The sequence below is a fragment of the Phaenicophaeus curvirostris genome, chromosome 2, assembly GCF_032191515.1.
Source record: "Phaenicophaeus curvirostris isolate KB17595 chromosome 2, BPBGC_Pcur_1.0, whole genome shotgun sequence".
NCBI lineage: Eukaryota > Metazoa > Chordata > Aves > Cuculiformes > Cuculidae > Phaenicophaeus > Phaenicophaeus curvirostris.
Window position 1 is genome coordinate 24,311,497 of NC_091393.1, and position 14,821 is coordinate 24,326,317.

At 39.0% G+C, this 14,821-nt stretch overlaps 1 protein-coding gene across 1 annotated transcript in view; it reads left to right on the top strand.

Moving 5' to 3' along the window:
* Nucleotides 1-14,821, top strand: part of CSMD1 (CUB and Sushi multiple domains 1) — a 1,116,699-nt gene that overhangs the window by 998,194 nt on the left and 103,684 nt on the right. Inside the window, exons 44-47 of the mRNA XM_069851527.1 lie at nucleotides 1,600-1,745; nucleotides 5,024-5,104; nucleotides 5,241-5,354; nucleotides 11,318-11,506. Of these exons, the coding sequence (XP_069707628.1) occupies nucleotides 1,600-1,745; nucleotides 5,024-5,104; nucleotides 5,241-5,354; nucleotides 11,318-11,506 (530 nt within the window). The remainder of the gene's footprint in view (nucleotides 1-1,599; nucleotides 1,746-5,023; nucleotides 5,105-5,240; nucleotides 5,355-11,317; nucleotides 11,507-14,821) is intronic.

Sequence of the window (14,821 nt, forward strand, 5' to 3'; positions counted from 1 at the left end):
TGTTGAATAATTAAAAAGAAACCCCCTTGGGTGGTAAAGATCTAACTGTATCAAAGACTTTTCTTTTTGCCTAAGCAATTGTGTCAGCTTTTTGAACTTTTTTGGCTGAAGTATGCGCTGAATTCCTGAGTTGTTATATTCTTTCAAATAATATTTTTAAACAACTGCTTTATAACTTATTTCCCTCAATTCCCAATTGCCCATGAATTACAAGCTTACTTTCTTTAGACTAATTTTGTGAAGTGTCAGTGATGGGTAGCACCTGGATTTGCTGTGAGGTTGTTTAGCGTAATTTTAGGCCATTCATGTAAATGCTGTTCAATCCTGTATGAAAAGTCAGATCTTAATATCAAAGCTTTTTTTTTCCTTTTTTCTGACCCTAATAAACCAACATTTAAAATGAAAACCTAAATAAATTTTCAAGTTCCTATTCAATATTCATTACTTTCAGTAGTATTTTCAAGGCAACAGGAAGAAGAAATACATTCTTATGCCAATTATTGTCACCAATACTAGAGCAGAAATTGGAAGCCTGAATATCCCTGAAAAACTGTACAAGAAAAAAATAATTTAATTTGTATTTTAAAAAAATACAAGTTATGTGCACAGTTTATATGTGGCATACATTCTTTTAAAACTTGAAACAGAGTTTGTCCATATGCTTATTTTTTCTTTTTATGAATGGATTATCATGATACGTTTGAGAAAGACAAAAATTACCTAACCCTTGACTTTCAAAAATACAACTGAGGTGAATAAATTTCCCTCTGATTTAAAATCCATATAAAGTCAAAAGCTAACGGCTTTCAGAGAGTTTCTAGATAATCTCCAGCCTTCTATAATACATATTACAAAATGTTTTGTTTAGAATCATTACATTTAAGTATACAAAAGAACCAGAAATAAGTGTTGCAGAGCTCAAAAATCTCTTCAGTTATAAAAGCAAGGAGGTGTGTGTTTAGCTATTTACTCTGCCTGTTCAGGCCTGAATGTTCTACATGATGACACTGAAAATGAATTCAGCCTGGCACCAGTAGTCTATGTTCCTTTTTGGGTGTCTATCTCACTGTTCAGAAGCGCGAAAGTTTTATTTTTCCCTTTTTTATTCCATTCCCCACCTCCACTCTTCACAGCAGATCTCTGAGACTTTGGAATGAATTTAAATGGAAAGAGTAACTTGCAGCTTCCACACCTCTGGATGTGTTAGTCATGAATAAGAACTTTAGGATCTGGGTCAAAAATGTTAGAAATATGATAAGATTACAAGAGTTTTCTAGATTTTGGTTTTTTTTCCAGAAGGTGTTTACATGAGAATATTTGGCAGGAACAGAGGAAAATTCAGTCAGTCAATAAATTTCCTGCTAATGGATCGCCAAAATCTATTGTAAAATACTCCTGATTGCTCAAAAAAATGTTAGGTTTTGAAGTTAGAAAGAGTATTCTGTGTTTCTAGAAATAAAAAGAAAAAATCCTATTTTTAAACAATTAGGAAAAACATATTTTACAAAAATTTAATCTGACCTCCACAATAAAGATACTGAGAATTTAAATGTTATGTTCAGTATTTCTTCAGCTGCTTATTTGTATTTGCCTTCATAGGGATGGTCCTGACCATAATTCACCTCAGCTGGGAGTTTTCAGTGGGAACACAGCTCTGGAAACAGCTTACAGTTCCACCAATCAAGTTCTCCTCAAATTTCACAGTGATTTTTCAACTGGAGGGTTCTTTGTCCTCAATTTTCATGGTCAGTTTGCTGTATATCATTAACATCTAATTCCCACAATCAATTAATGAAGTTTAAAAATATCTGTAAACTTTGTAATTTGTAATATTGAGCTTTTAGCTTTGGGGTTTTTTTCATTATTTTGGTTCATATATTAGTTAAAGTATTTTAATTTTCTGCTATATAATTCTTCACCATCTGACTGGTCATGGTCAGAAAGGTTGATGGGATGGTGGGAGGGTTGAATAATGAAAAATGTCAGGTGGGTAAGACTATCAAGTTACCAGGAGAATTTGTGTTCTTGACTGTCATTCTTCCTTGAAGAGGAGAGGTTTTCTATAGTATGTACATTTTGACCACAATAATAAATCTCTGGTTGGATTTTTTTACCTAGAAAGGACTTTGTCAGCTACTGTAAGATGTTCTACTTCATTTTAGAAACATCACTCATTGTACCAGCTACCTTCCTTACAAGATTGCTCACAATTTATTGAAAGATATTTGAAGAGTAGAGAAGAGATTTTGTTTTAAAGGCATTGCATTTTGTATTTTTGTGTAATGTAAAATCATCCTGCTCTCAGAATCAAGGAATGGTAAGTATTGGAAGGGACCTTTGGAGATCATCTAGTCCAACCCTTCTGCTAAAGCAGGTTCATCTAGAACAAGTTATACTAGATCACATCTTGGTGGGTTTTGAATATCTCCAAAGATGGAGATTCCATAAAGTCCCAGGGCATCCTGTTCCAGTGCTCTGTCACCATCACAGTAAAGAATTTTTCTCCTTGTCCTGAAGTGGAACTTCCTGTGCTCCAGTTTGTGCCTGGTGCCCCTTATCCTGTCTCAGGGTCCCATTGCAAAGAGTCTGACCCAATCCTCTTGACACTCATCTTTTAGAAATTTATAAGCATTGATAAAATCCCCGCTCAATTTTCCCACCTCCACGCTAAATATACTCAGATCTTCCATCACAAGATTGAGAGGCTCCAGTCATGTAACCATCTTTGTGGCCCTCCACTGGATTCTCTCCAGTACTTCCTTGTCTTTCTTGAACTGGGGAGCCCAGAACTGGACGCAATGTTCCAGATGAGGCCTCATTAGGGCAAGAGTAGAGGGGGAGGATAATCTCGCACAACCTGCTGGCCCCACTCTTCTTCATACACCTCAAGATTCCTTTGACTTTGTGTTGTCTACCAGGACTGCCAGAGTTGCTCTGTTCCCAGTCAGCCTCTAACCTGTACTTCCGCAGGGTCCTACACTTGCCTTCATTAGGTTCTTCTCTGCCCAAAACTCCAGTCAGTCCAGATCATAGAATCACCAGGTTGGTAAAGACCTCCAGGATCATTGAGTCCAACCATTCCTATCTGCCACTAAACCATGTCCCTGAGCACCTCACCCACTCGCCTTTCAAATACCTCCAGTGATGGTGACTCAACCATCTCCCTGGGAAGCCTCTGCCAGTGCCCAGTGACCCTTTCTGTGAAAAAATTTTCCTGATATCCAGTCTGAACCTACCCTGGCACAGCTTGAGGCAATTCCCCCTTGTACTATCACCTGTCATTTGGGAGAAGAGGCCAGCACCCACCTCTCTATGACCTCCTTTCAGGTAGTTGTAGAGAGCAATAAGGTCTTCCCTCAGCCTCCTCTTCTCCAGGCTAAACACCCCCAGCTCTCTCAGCCGCTCCTCATAAGGCCTGTTCTCCAGCCCCCTCACCAGCTTTGTTGCTCTTCTCTGGACACTCTCCAGAGCCTCAAAATACTTGTAGTGAGGGGCCCAGAATTAACACAGTATTCAAGGTGTGGTCTCACCAGTGCCAATGTTGCTGAATGGCAGCACAGCCTTCTAGTGACTCAGTCATGCCTCCTGGTTCTGTATCATCAGAATACATTCTTTCATCTATTGATGAACATGCCCCATCAAAACTAGGCTGAGTTCCAACTCCTGTGGAACACCACTATCTACAGGCTTCCAACAGGACTTCAGACTGCTAGTCACAATGCCTTGAGCTCTGCCATCCAGCCACTTCTCAATCCACCTCACTGTCCACTTCTCCACTCATCTAGACCATACTTCCTAAGCTTACCTAGGTGGATGTTATGGGAGACAGTGTCCAAAGCCTTACTCAAGTCGACATAGAAAACATCCATGGATCTTCCCTCCTCTCCCTAGCTAGTCATTCCATCATAGAAGGCTATCAGATTGGTCAAGTATGATTCCCCCATGGAGAACTCATTGTAGTCCATTGCTGATAATCTTTTCCTCCCCATGCTTGGAGATGACACCCAGAATGAGCTGTCCCATCACCTTTCTGGGGATAAAGGTGAGGCTGAATGTCCTATAGTTTCCTGGATACTCCTTCATGCCTTTTTTGAATACTGGGGTGACGTTGCCTCTCCTCCAGTCCTCAGGTACCAATCCTGTTCTTTATGATCTTACTAAAACGATGGAGGGTGGTTTAGCAATAACATCTGCCAGCTCTCTCAGCACTCCTGGGTGCATTTTGTCCAGGCCCATGGATTTGTGATTGTCCAGTTTGCTTAAATGATCTCTAACCTGATTGTCCTCAACCAAAGGACAGTATTCCTTTCTCCAGACTTCCTGTCTTCCCCCAGGGGTCTGAGATTCCTGACAGCTGGCTCTAGCAGTAAAGACTGAAGCAAAGAAGGCATTCAGCAACTCTGCCTTCTCTGTAGGCTCTGTTACAAGGCCACCCACCTCATTCTGCAGCAGGCCCATATTTACCCAAGTCTTCCTTTTGCTATTGATGTACTTGAAGCTGACATCATTACTATTATTACTGATACTACTACTGCAGTTCCTTTTTAAAGAAAATACATAAATCTGTATCCTGAGAAAGATAAACTCAAATTTGCTTAAAATATGAGTGAATATGGCATTGCATGTAGGTGAAAGTCAATTATAGATTTTCCAGGAAATCTAAGTAATCTACAATTTATAACTATTAGTCCTATCACATGATGCAAAGGCATCCACATGAAATAGCTGCCTTGTAGGTGCAAAAATCTTCTCAGAAACATCACTATGTTCCAATCCTACAGCGGAACTGTAACTATCTAGGTGGTGTAGTATATTACCTATACTGATAAATAATTACTTGCGGTTGTTTTTTTGATAATATGTAACACTGTGACCTTTAACTTTTAAAATGTTGTAACTGAGAGTCTATGAGATTCAATGCAGCTTTGGTAATTTAAGAAGTGTGAATAGGGAATGAATTTTCTGTAAAATAATTAATACACCAGTATTTAATCTTTTTTTTTTTCTTCATTTAAATTTGCAGCTTATCAGCTTAAGAAGTGTCAGCCACCCCCTACAGTTCCACATGCAGATTTGTTTACAGAAGATGATGACTTTGAAATAGGTGAAAAAATACTATCTCCTTTTCTCGTGTTTGCGCTCGAATTTTAATTATACTAACCTATCACAATATTTCACCTTCCACTGGAGTTTCTCATATACTTATATTTGAGATGGTATTTTTGTCGATAACTTTTCAGGAGATTTTGTGAAGTACAAGTGCCATCCTGGTTTCACCCTCATTGGACAAGATATATTAACCTGCAAATTGAATGCACAGTTGCAGTTTGAAGGTTCCTCTCCATCTTGTGAAGGTAAATACATGCATGCATGGTCTGCATATCATTAGTGTATATGCTTTCTTATCTTCCTGTACATTAAGCATCAAAGTTCTGGGCACTGTATTTTCATTAAAGTTTAAAATAAACTGTCCTTTTATTTCTTCAGTATCTAAGAAGTTCACACATTTTCATTCTGATTCCTAAAATTTTTGTACAGACATTCAATTCCTTAGAGTCAAAAGACAAGTGGCTTTAACTATTTAACTACACTTCTCACCCCTGTAGCATGTATATGTATATAAAATAAGCTTTCAAAATAAGAAATTATTCTCTCTGTTTTCACAAATATAGTGACATTGCATAATAAAGTCACACAAAAAATTGTTCTGACATAATATATTGGAAATTTAAATTCATGGAAGTACTGAAAACCTTTCAACTATTCATATTATGTTTATAACTACAGTATTTCAAACAAGGGATTAAAAAAATAACATGACTGTCTTGGCATGCATTGATATGCAAGTTTCTTATCTACATGGCAGACAAGTATATCTTGGAGATTTGCACTCAGTCCTCCCAGTTTCGTTTTTTAACAGATTTGTGTTACTATTTGCACTGGTTTGTATTAGGTTTGTATTAGATTTGTATTATTTTTTTCACATAAACAGTACTTGTTCCTTTTGGAAATTGTTGTGCTAGTGAAGTTTTGAAGTCCTGTAAGTTAATACAAGAGAATATACGGAGGAAAGAATTCCTACAGCAGTACTACAATGATCTGTTTCTTTTATTGCGTATGTGCGATGATTTCAAGGAAATTTTCTGACATTTAAGCTGTTGATTTTTAATATTCAACCACTAAAGAATTGTTCTTAATTATAAAGCACCATCATACTTTTCCACTATTATGAGAAAAGGGCAGGAAGAAAATCCTGCAAAAGGCACATTTTCACCTATGGTAAATAAATTAGTTTCAGGTCCCTTCTTAAGATTCACTGAGGAATGAGAAAGCTGGCAGCAGCCTTCCTCTATTACTAACTTTTATTTACTTTTGAAAAAAATATTTTTGGTTGTTATTTGTTCAAACCTAGGAAACAAGCTATCTCCTTGCCATTTTTTCTGCTTCTCATTTTGTTTCTGATGTCCTTTACAAGAAAAAATAGGTGATCTAAGAGCAAAGCAGGTGAAAGAGAAAGGCAGAAAAAGTAATTTCCGTGGGAATTTACTGTTGGAGGTTTTTTTTGCTCCCTGAAGTTTCTCAGCTTTGTCTCTTTCTTTTCACAGACCAGGCGCCAATTCTGGTCTGGAGCATTTTCAGAGGTTTCTGAGATGCTCATAGTAAAGGTGTCTGTACTTGCTTGACTGTGATTGCCTTTCTTCCTATTCTATGGCATTTCTTCTTCTGAAAGAAAACTAACAATTTTCACTTCTCTAGATTAGTGACTTCCCTCTATTTTTAACTTGCTTTTTCTTCTTGGGCTCCATTTATTTCATGTGTTATGGTGAGTTTCTTGAGTTAGTGAAGAATATCTGAACACTTTATGACAGTGTTCTGTGGATCACTGTAAACTGATCTGAGGTTTTTCAAACTGCAGTTTAGAATCTTATATATGGTATATGCTTGAAAATCCTTCATCCCAGGATCCAAAAACTTCATATGCTGTGGTAAGTAAACACATGTCCATGCAGACTATTCTTAAGAGGATACATATAATGCAACTTTCTGGAAATTATACCTGTGGGAACTTAGCTGAAAGGCTGTGATAATAACCTTTTAGATTAACCCAGCTGTGGGCTTTTCCAGAATATACCATGATACTTTCCATTTTATGAGATCACCTGGCTTTTGTTTTGTCTGGACTGCATGTGTGTAACATGCAGATTTTGTTTGCAGGCTTCAAATCTGAATGGCCAGTGAATAATTTTTTTTGTCATGTGTGATTTGTCCAGAATTCATTTTCATAAGTCCCTAAGGTTCTGAGGAAAAGCAGGGAGCAAAAGGCAGTTGTACCCTCACCATCTCTGCTATAACATTTTAGACATGGCATGTTTACTAAAAAGCATTCCAGAGGTTCTTGCTACAGTCCCATATCTTCCTTCCAAATACCCTGTGCTTTGCAACTACTTCTTTGTCATCTTTTGTTGATTGCAGAAATTTCCTAAAGCGTAGTTTATCCAGGGAGGAGATAACTTTCCAGTGTTGAAAAGTCTCACTGTGAAAAGCCTGATGACAGTGCTGATTTCTCCAGAAGGCTTAAAATTTATGACCTTGAAGACCAGCTTTTAATCCAGAAGTTGCTGTAGTAGACTGTAACGTTGTAACAAACATCCCAATGAAGCCCATAGTGGATCTATAAGAGCCATCTTCTTTTCTTAAAATTGGTCTCGTGGCATAAGCAAATGATACTTCGAGGCAAAGCAGATTGTGGAATTGTGTCATATCAGCTACTCTTCATAACTGATGCACACGTTTACTGCATGTCTGTTAGGAAATGACATGTAGGTATCCAAACCTTCTCAGGAATGAGTCTCATATATTTAACTAAGGGAAAATAGTAATTGTATATCTGATAATATGTTCCTGCCCAATGTTGTTCTATGATAATTTTCTCTTTTACTTATACTTTCCGCAGATTCATAAGTCTTAACACGTGTTGACTGTATTTTCTCAAGTTATTCTTCTCTTATTCTGATGAATATAGTAAGTCAAAGTAACAGGGTATTTCCTTTTAGGATAATGACAAAGCGAAGCTACTGACATTAGACGTGTGCTGTGCTGTGCTCTTACACAGAAGCCTGTGTAAAATTCCTGGGTGTAATTTGGCTACAGAAGTTTCTATCTCAAGAGATAATCCCTGTCTTAAAACTGTCAAAAGGATTCTTACTACTTCATATACCATTGCCCCACAGACTTTCCCGCGATTGAGATGTCTTCTATGACAAAAGGCTTTACCTCTTACAGATACTGTCTACTAATGTCAGTGCTGTCAAGTACTAGCAGGAAAGGACACATACCAAGGAAAAATTATTTGCTTGCCATTTTTTTTCTCCAGGTTGCACCTTGTCCTCCCTGCTTGATGCTATATTCTCACTTGAGTATTACATCCTTCCTTTTCATAGAATCATAGAATCATAGAATAACCAGGTTGGAAGAGACCCACTGGATCATCGAGTCCAACCATTCCTATCAAACACTAACCCATGCCCCTTAGCACCTCGTCCACCCGTGCCTTAAACACCTCCAGGGAAGGTGAATCAACCACCTCCCTGGGCAGCCTCTGCCAGTGCCCAATGACCCTTTCTGTGAATTGTTTTTTCCTAATGTCCATCCTAAACCTCCCCTGGAAGAGCCTGAGGCCATTCCCTCTTGTCCTGTCCTCTGTCACTTGGGAGAAGGGGCCATCACCCTCCTCTCTACAACCTCCTTTCAGGTAGCTGTAGAGAGCAATGAGGTCTCCCCTCAGCCTCCTCTTCTCCAGGCTAAACACCCCCAGCTCTCTCAGCCGTTCCTCATAAGGCCTGTTCTCCAGCCCCTTCACCAGCTTTGTTGCTCTTCTCTGGACTCGCTCCAGAGCCTCAACATCCTTCTTGTGGTGAGGGGCCCAGAACTGAACACAGGATTCGAGGAGCGGTCTCACCAGTGCCGAGTCCAGAGGGAGAAGAACCTCCCTGGACCTGCTGGTCACGCCGTTTCTGATCCAAGCCAAGATGCCATTGGCCTTCTTGGCCACCTGGGCACACTGCTGGCTCATGTTCAGTCGGCTGTCAACCAACACCCCCAGGTCCCTCTCCTCCAGGCAGCTTTCTAGACAGACTTCTCCTAGTCTGTAGCACTGCACAGGGTTGTTGTGCCCCAAGTGCAGGACCCGGCATTTGGCCTTGTTAAACCTCATGCCATTGGACTCTGCCCAGCGGTCCTGCCTGTTCAGATCCCTTTGCAGAGCCTCCCTACCCTCCAGCAGATCGACACTCCCACCCAGCTTAATGGGAGTTCACAGGCTGCCATTTTCTTTCTGACTGAGGACATTTTTTAGCTAAACAAGATGAGGAGAATAGAAAAAGTTTTCAAAAATCTAATATTTCTTCCTGTGTTTGCTGACTTAATAACACTGCATATTCTCCTGTCTATTAGAGCAGACTGAAGAAGAAAAGGTTATGACAAAAATGAGTAATTACTAGCTTTTTTCCTTTTCACACATCCCTCTCTTCTTATATCCCTAAATCCCTAAATAATCAAAGTGCCTTTTAGATAATTTATGTTGTATTATGAAAAAAATATAACTGAAGAAAAATCACCCTGAATTTTCTGCTGAAGGTTCAGCCTATAAGGGAGATCTAGAGAAATCTTGAAGCAGTCAGAAAAGAACTGTTTTCATTTCAAGTTTCCTTTTTCTGAACTTTGTTTCTATTCAGAAATTTGTAGACCTCAGAAAAGGAGTTTGCAGGTTAATTTTGAAACACTCATCTTTGTCACTTAATATATAATTATTTAAAATATTCTAAAGATTTTGGGATGGTGAATGCAACGTGCTATTGTCCAACTCAGGTACATACACTTTATTTTACCTTCCACACACAAGTCTGGAAAACTGCATTTAGGTTAGACAAAGGACAGGGATAAGCCAGCTTCTCAAACGTTAAGGTCTATGCATTATGTAGGAAAGTGATAATTAATTTTTCTGTTAATTGATTAATAAATTTCTTATTTTGTTTTCTTTGTTTCTTCTGGTAGAGGGTTCAGATTTGTCCTTAGGGCATAGAACAGAAGATAAAGGCTGGACATCTTTTATAAAATATAATTTCCTTCTCTATCAATTTGCTTAATTTCTCTGAGAGTACAATAAAAGATGAAATACTTATGCTGTTTTCCAAAAGTTTATAGCAAATTTTTCTTGGCTACATCTGAACCTAAATGTCACCTCTAAGTTTGTTAGAGGCCAACTCAGGGAAATAATCCAGTATTTAATGTTTGCTTCTGGTAGTTACATCTGTGTTTTCTCCATGACATATTTTTCCTCTCATCATTTTTCCTCTGTTGATAGGTTTTCCACCTTCCCTATAATCTTTAATTTATGCAAGTACTTGGGTGCAGTGCCGGACAGTGTTCAGGAATGAATTTCTGTCAAGATATATTTGTGAATCTTACACAAAAAGTGTTATTAAAATGCACATATATTATAAAAATGTGGACAAATTACATCAAACTTCAACTGCAAAAAAATCGTTCCTGCATGAAAGGCAAAATGTTTAAAAGAAAGTGACCAGCAAAAGGTTTTATTAATCAAAATCAGTATTGTGGATATAAAATTTACACCATTCTAATATAGTATACTTCTTGTCACAGTATATTTCTTCAGAGATGACAAATGCCTATGAATACCAGCTGAAATTGTTTGTAAAATGTTATGAGTCTGGACTTTTAATAACAGGGGAAGTTGTTGCTGAGAAGGTCTTAATTGAATGACTTGGCGTATTCTGTGTCTGAAATAAACCCTTTGTCTGCACAAAACAATCATGGTTTCAAACAATCTGGTGTGCCTAGAAGTTCCATATGATGCCATGTTCATGTAACAAGACTTCATTCTTATGAGTGGATGGGGGAGGTTAAGACTTCAAATAGAAGACAGCTACAAGGTTCCAAATAAAATATTTTACCAGGAATTTCACCTCACCTGGGTAGGTGATCACACGAGCACCTGTAAATTCCTTGACTGTAAACCTTTTGGGCTATCACATATTTCTGGATGAATGTTTTACTGTAATCAGTATCCTGTTTTATAAATACAAGGTTTATAAAGGTGGTCTTATTTATGTTTGTGCTAATATGATTTTACATGTTTTCTTTTGGAAAATGAAGTACACATATCTCTGAAAAAAAATATTTTTTTTCTTTGGGAAGAAACACTTTATTTCATTGCTATTCTTCTTATTATTATTATTGTATTTCATTGCTATTCTTCTTATTATTATTATTCTTATTCTTGCATCTTTTTTAGCACAATGTCCAGCAAATGAAATCCGTACAGAATCATCAGGAGTGATCCTCAGTCCAGGTTACCCAGGCACCTATCCCAACTCACAAACCTGCTCTTGGACTATAAAGGTTGAACCAGGATATAACATTTCTATCTTTGTAGAAATGTTTCAAAGCGAGAAGCAATTTGATGAGCTGGAGGTATTTGATGGTAAGAGAGATTTAAATTGTATTTAAACACAAAAGAAAAAATAGCAGGTCAAGTAAGGCTTAATTTCCCATTGTTGGTTTCATAATGCAGTGATCCATCTGAAAGTTAAACAATAGTCTGGTTTTTCTATTACTTTTGCCTTAAATCTAAATCTGTATGGCAATGAAAATTTTTATACATGTATTCAAGACAAAGGAGCTTTTACATTTTCTTGGGTATTGTTAGAGGAGGAGCCATAGCAGCTGCAGAACCCCTGTGACCATCACACAGATTTCTGTTTCCTGAAAAATGTGTGGATGTGTCTGAAAGGAGAAGTTAAGTTGCTGTTTTGTATCGGATCATTTCTGGTGAGGAAATATTTTGGGGATATAATGCCATTTGCCCAATTTAATAGAATTATCTAAATACTCAAATTCGAGTCTAAATAGCCAGTCTACTTTCTCCACAGCATAGAAGAACTAGCGCTGCATGTTGTTCAAATACACACATATTAAAGTATTTTACCATCGGACAAAGACCAGAGAAATGACAAAGCCTTGATTTCTAGAATATTACTCATAGCCTCATCTCCAAAAGTACTCTATTTAATTATCAGGCTGTTCTTATTTTCTGCAGTATTCTGAGCTCCTTATCATTTGTTCTATTGTCATTTACTGATGACAATAACTAGTTTCTGATTGTTCCTTAATATATATTTATACGTTTGGAGACCATTATCATATCTTCTCACATTAACCAGGAATATATCATAACTATGATAGAAGTGATCAATATTCACTATATGAGTTTCATAACATAAAAACCATTAAAAAATCATACGATTTGAGGTTTCTTGCTCTAAGTATTTTTCTTGAATAATTTTTCATGTCTAAAATTATTAAATATTGCACTTTTTGATAACATAATTTTGAAGAACAATCACAGTATTTTTCAGTATTTAAAAAATGCCAGTTCATCAGCATATTTTTGGTTTTTTGTTTATAAGCAGTCTCTGTCAGGATAGTGGAAAAAATAAGAAAATCTGTCTTTTCCTCCACTCTATTTTGTATTTAACCTCAAGACAACATGCAGTGTGCTTTGAAATTTTAGAGTGGTCTGATCACTTTATTTGTTTTCTTTTGTAAAATTCTATTGAATCTTCTTAATGTTCCCGATGAAGATTTTTGTTTTCTTTCTTAAGTATTTAAGTTTAATGAAACTAGGTTGTCAATAATAGATGTGAGAGCATAATTATCATAGATTGTACATTTTCAGGCATTGTCATTTCTTAACATGGAATCACATACTTACAAATTCGTCCCTAGCGCAGCTCTGCTGAAGTCATTTTATCTACCACCTACCAGCAAACTTAAATGAGAAAGATAATGGGATATTTATAACCTCTCAATACAGTGCCATGTAGAGAGTCCTGGCCTAGCTCTCAACAAGTTGATATTTAAATATGGCACGTTGCAGTGCCTTGCAGAGATACTTGTTTGTGTCCCTGTAGCCACATTAGCAAAGAGCTGTGTTAAGCTAATTAGCTTTATATCTCAGCATGATGAGTTTGTCAGGGCAGAAGGCAATGCTGATGTGGCTGCGCTGTTTCCAGTGATGGATATAACTCAGACTAACTTGTTCAAAGTTAGCTGTATTATTGCATTTTGCAATAAATATATACTGTAGCCTGGGATCTTGTGTAGTCCGCAACAACGTACCTTTATTTAAGTTCGTGGAGCTGCACAGGTCTGTCTACAGTAGATAAAGATGTGTTGCCAAACTTTATGCAGAAATTATGTAAAGTCTGGAAAGACAACTTTTAGAGCAACAGTGTTTGCTAAGACACAGGTCTCTGGCTACTTTAAAAGGCATCTTCTGAATGCAAACTGAAATAAAAACCACACCTAGCTGACCCCATTTTTAATTATGGTGCTTCAGCAGCTGGCTGATGATCACAGAATCACAGAATCACAGAATAACCAGGTTGGAAGAGACCCACCGGATCACCGAGTCCAACCGTTCCTACCAAACACTAAACCATATCCCTCAGCACCTCGTCCACCCGTGCCTTAAACACCTCCAGGGAAGGTGACTCAACCACCTCCCTGGGCAGCCTGTTCCAGTGCCCAATGACCCTTTCTGTAAAGAATTTTTTCCTAACGTCTAGCCTAAACCTCCCCTGTCGGAGCTTGAGGCCATTCCCTCTTGTCCTGTCCCCTGTCACTTGGGAGAAGAGGCCAGCACCCTCCTCTCTACAACGTCCTTTCAGGTAGTTGTAGAGAGCAATGAGGTCACCCCTCAGCCTCCTCTTCTCCAGGCTAAACAACCCCAGCTCTCTCAGCCGCTCCTCATAAGGCCTGTTCTCCAGCCCTTTCACCAGCTTTGTTGCTCTTCTCTGGACTCTCTCCAGAGCCTCAACATCCTTCTTGTGGTGAGGGGCCCAGAACTGAACACAGTATTCGAGGAGCGGTCTCACCAGTGCCGAGTACAGAGGGAGAATAACCTCCCTGGACCTGCTGGTCACGCCGTTTCTGATACAAGCCAAGATGCCATTGGCCTTCTTGGCCACCTGGGCACACTGCTGGCTCATATTCAGTCGGCTGTCAACCAACACCCCCAGGTCCCTCTCCTCCAGGCAGCTTTCTAGACAGACTTCTCCCAGTCTGTAGCACTGCATAGGGTTGTTGTGCCCCAAGTGCAGGACCCGGCATTTGGCCTTGTTAAACCTCATGCCATTGGACTCTGCCCAGCGGTCCAGCCTGTTCAGATCCCTTTGCAGAGCCTCCCGACCCTCCAGCAGATCAACACTTCCACCCAGCTTAGTGTCATCCGCAAACTTGCTAAGGGTGCATTCGATGCCTTCATCCAGGTCATTGATGAAGACATTGAACAGGGCTGGACCCAGCACTGAGCCCTGGGGAACCCCACTTGTCACTGGCCTCCAGTTGGATTTCACACCATTTACCACCACTCTCTGGGCCCGGCCATCCAACCAGTTTTCCACCCAGGAGAGTGTGCGCCTGTCCAGCCCAGAGGCTGACAGTTTCTCAAGCAGAACGCTGTGAGAAACTGTGTCAAAGGCTTTGCTGAAGTCCAGGAAGACCACATCCACAGCCTTTCCCTCATCCAGTAGCCGGGTCACTTTGTCATAGAAGGCGATCAGGTTAGTCTGGCAAGACCTGCCTTTAGTGAACCCATGTTGACTGGGCCTGATCACCCGGTTCTCTTGCATGTGCTTCATGATAGCACTCAAGATCACCTGTTCCATGACTTTCCCTGGCACTGAGGTCAGACTGACAGGCCTGTAGTTTCCTGGGTCCTCCCTGCGGCCCTTTT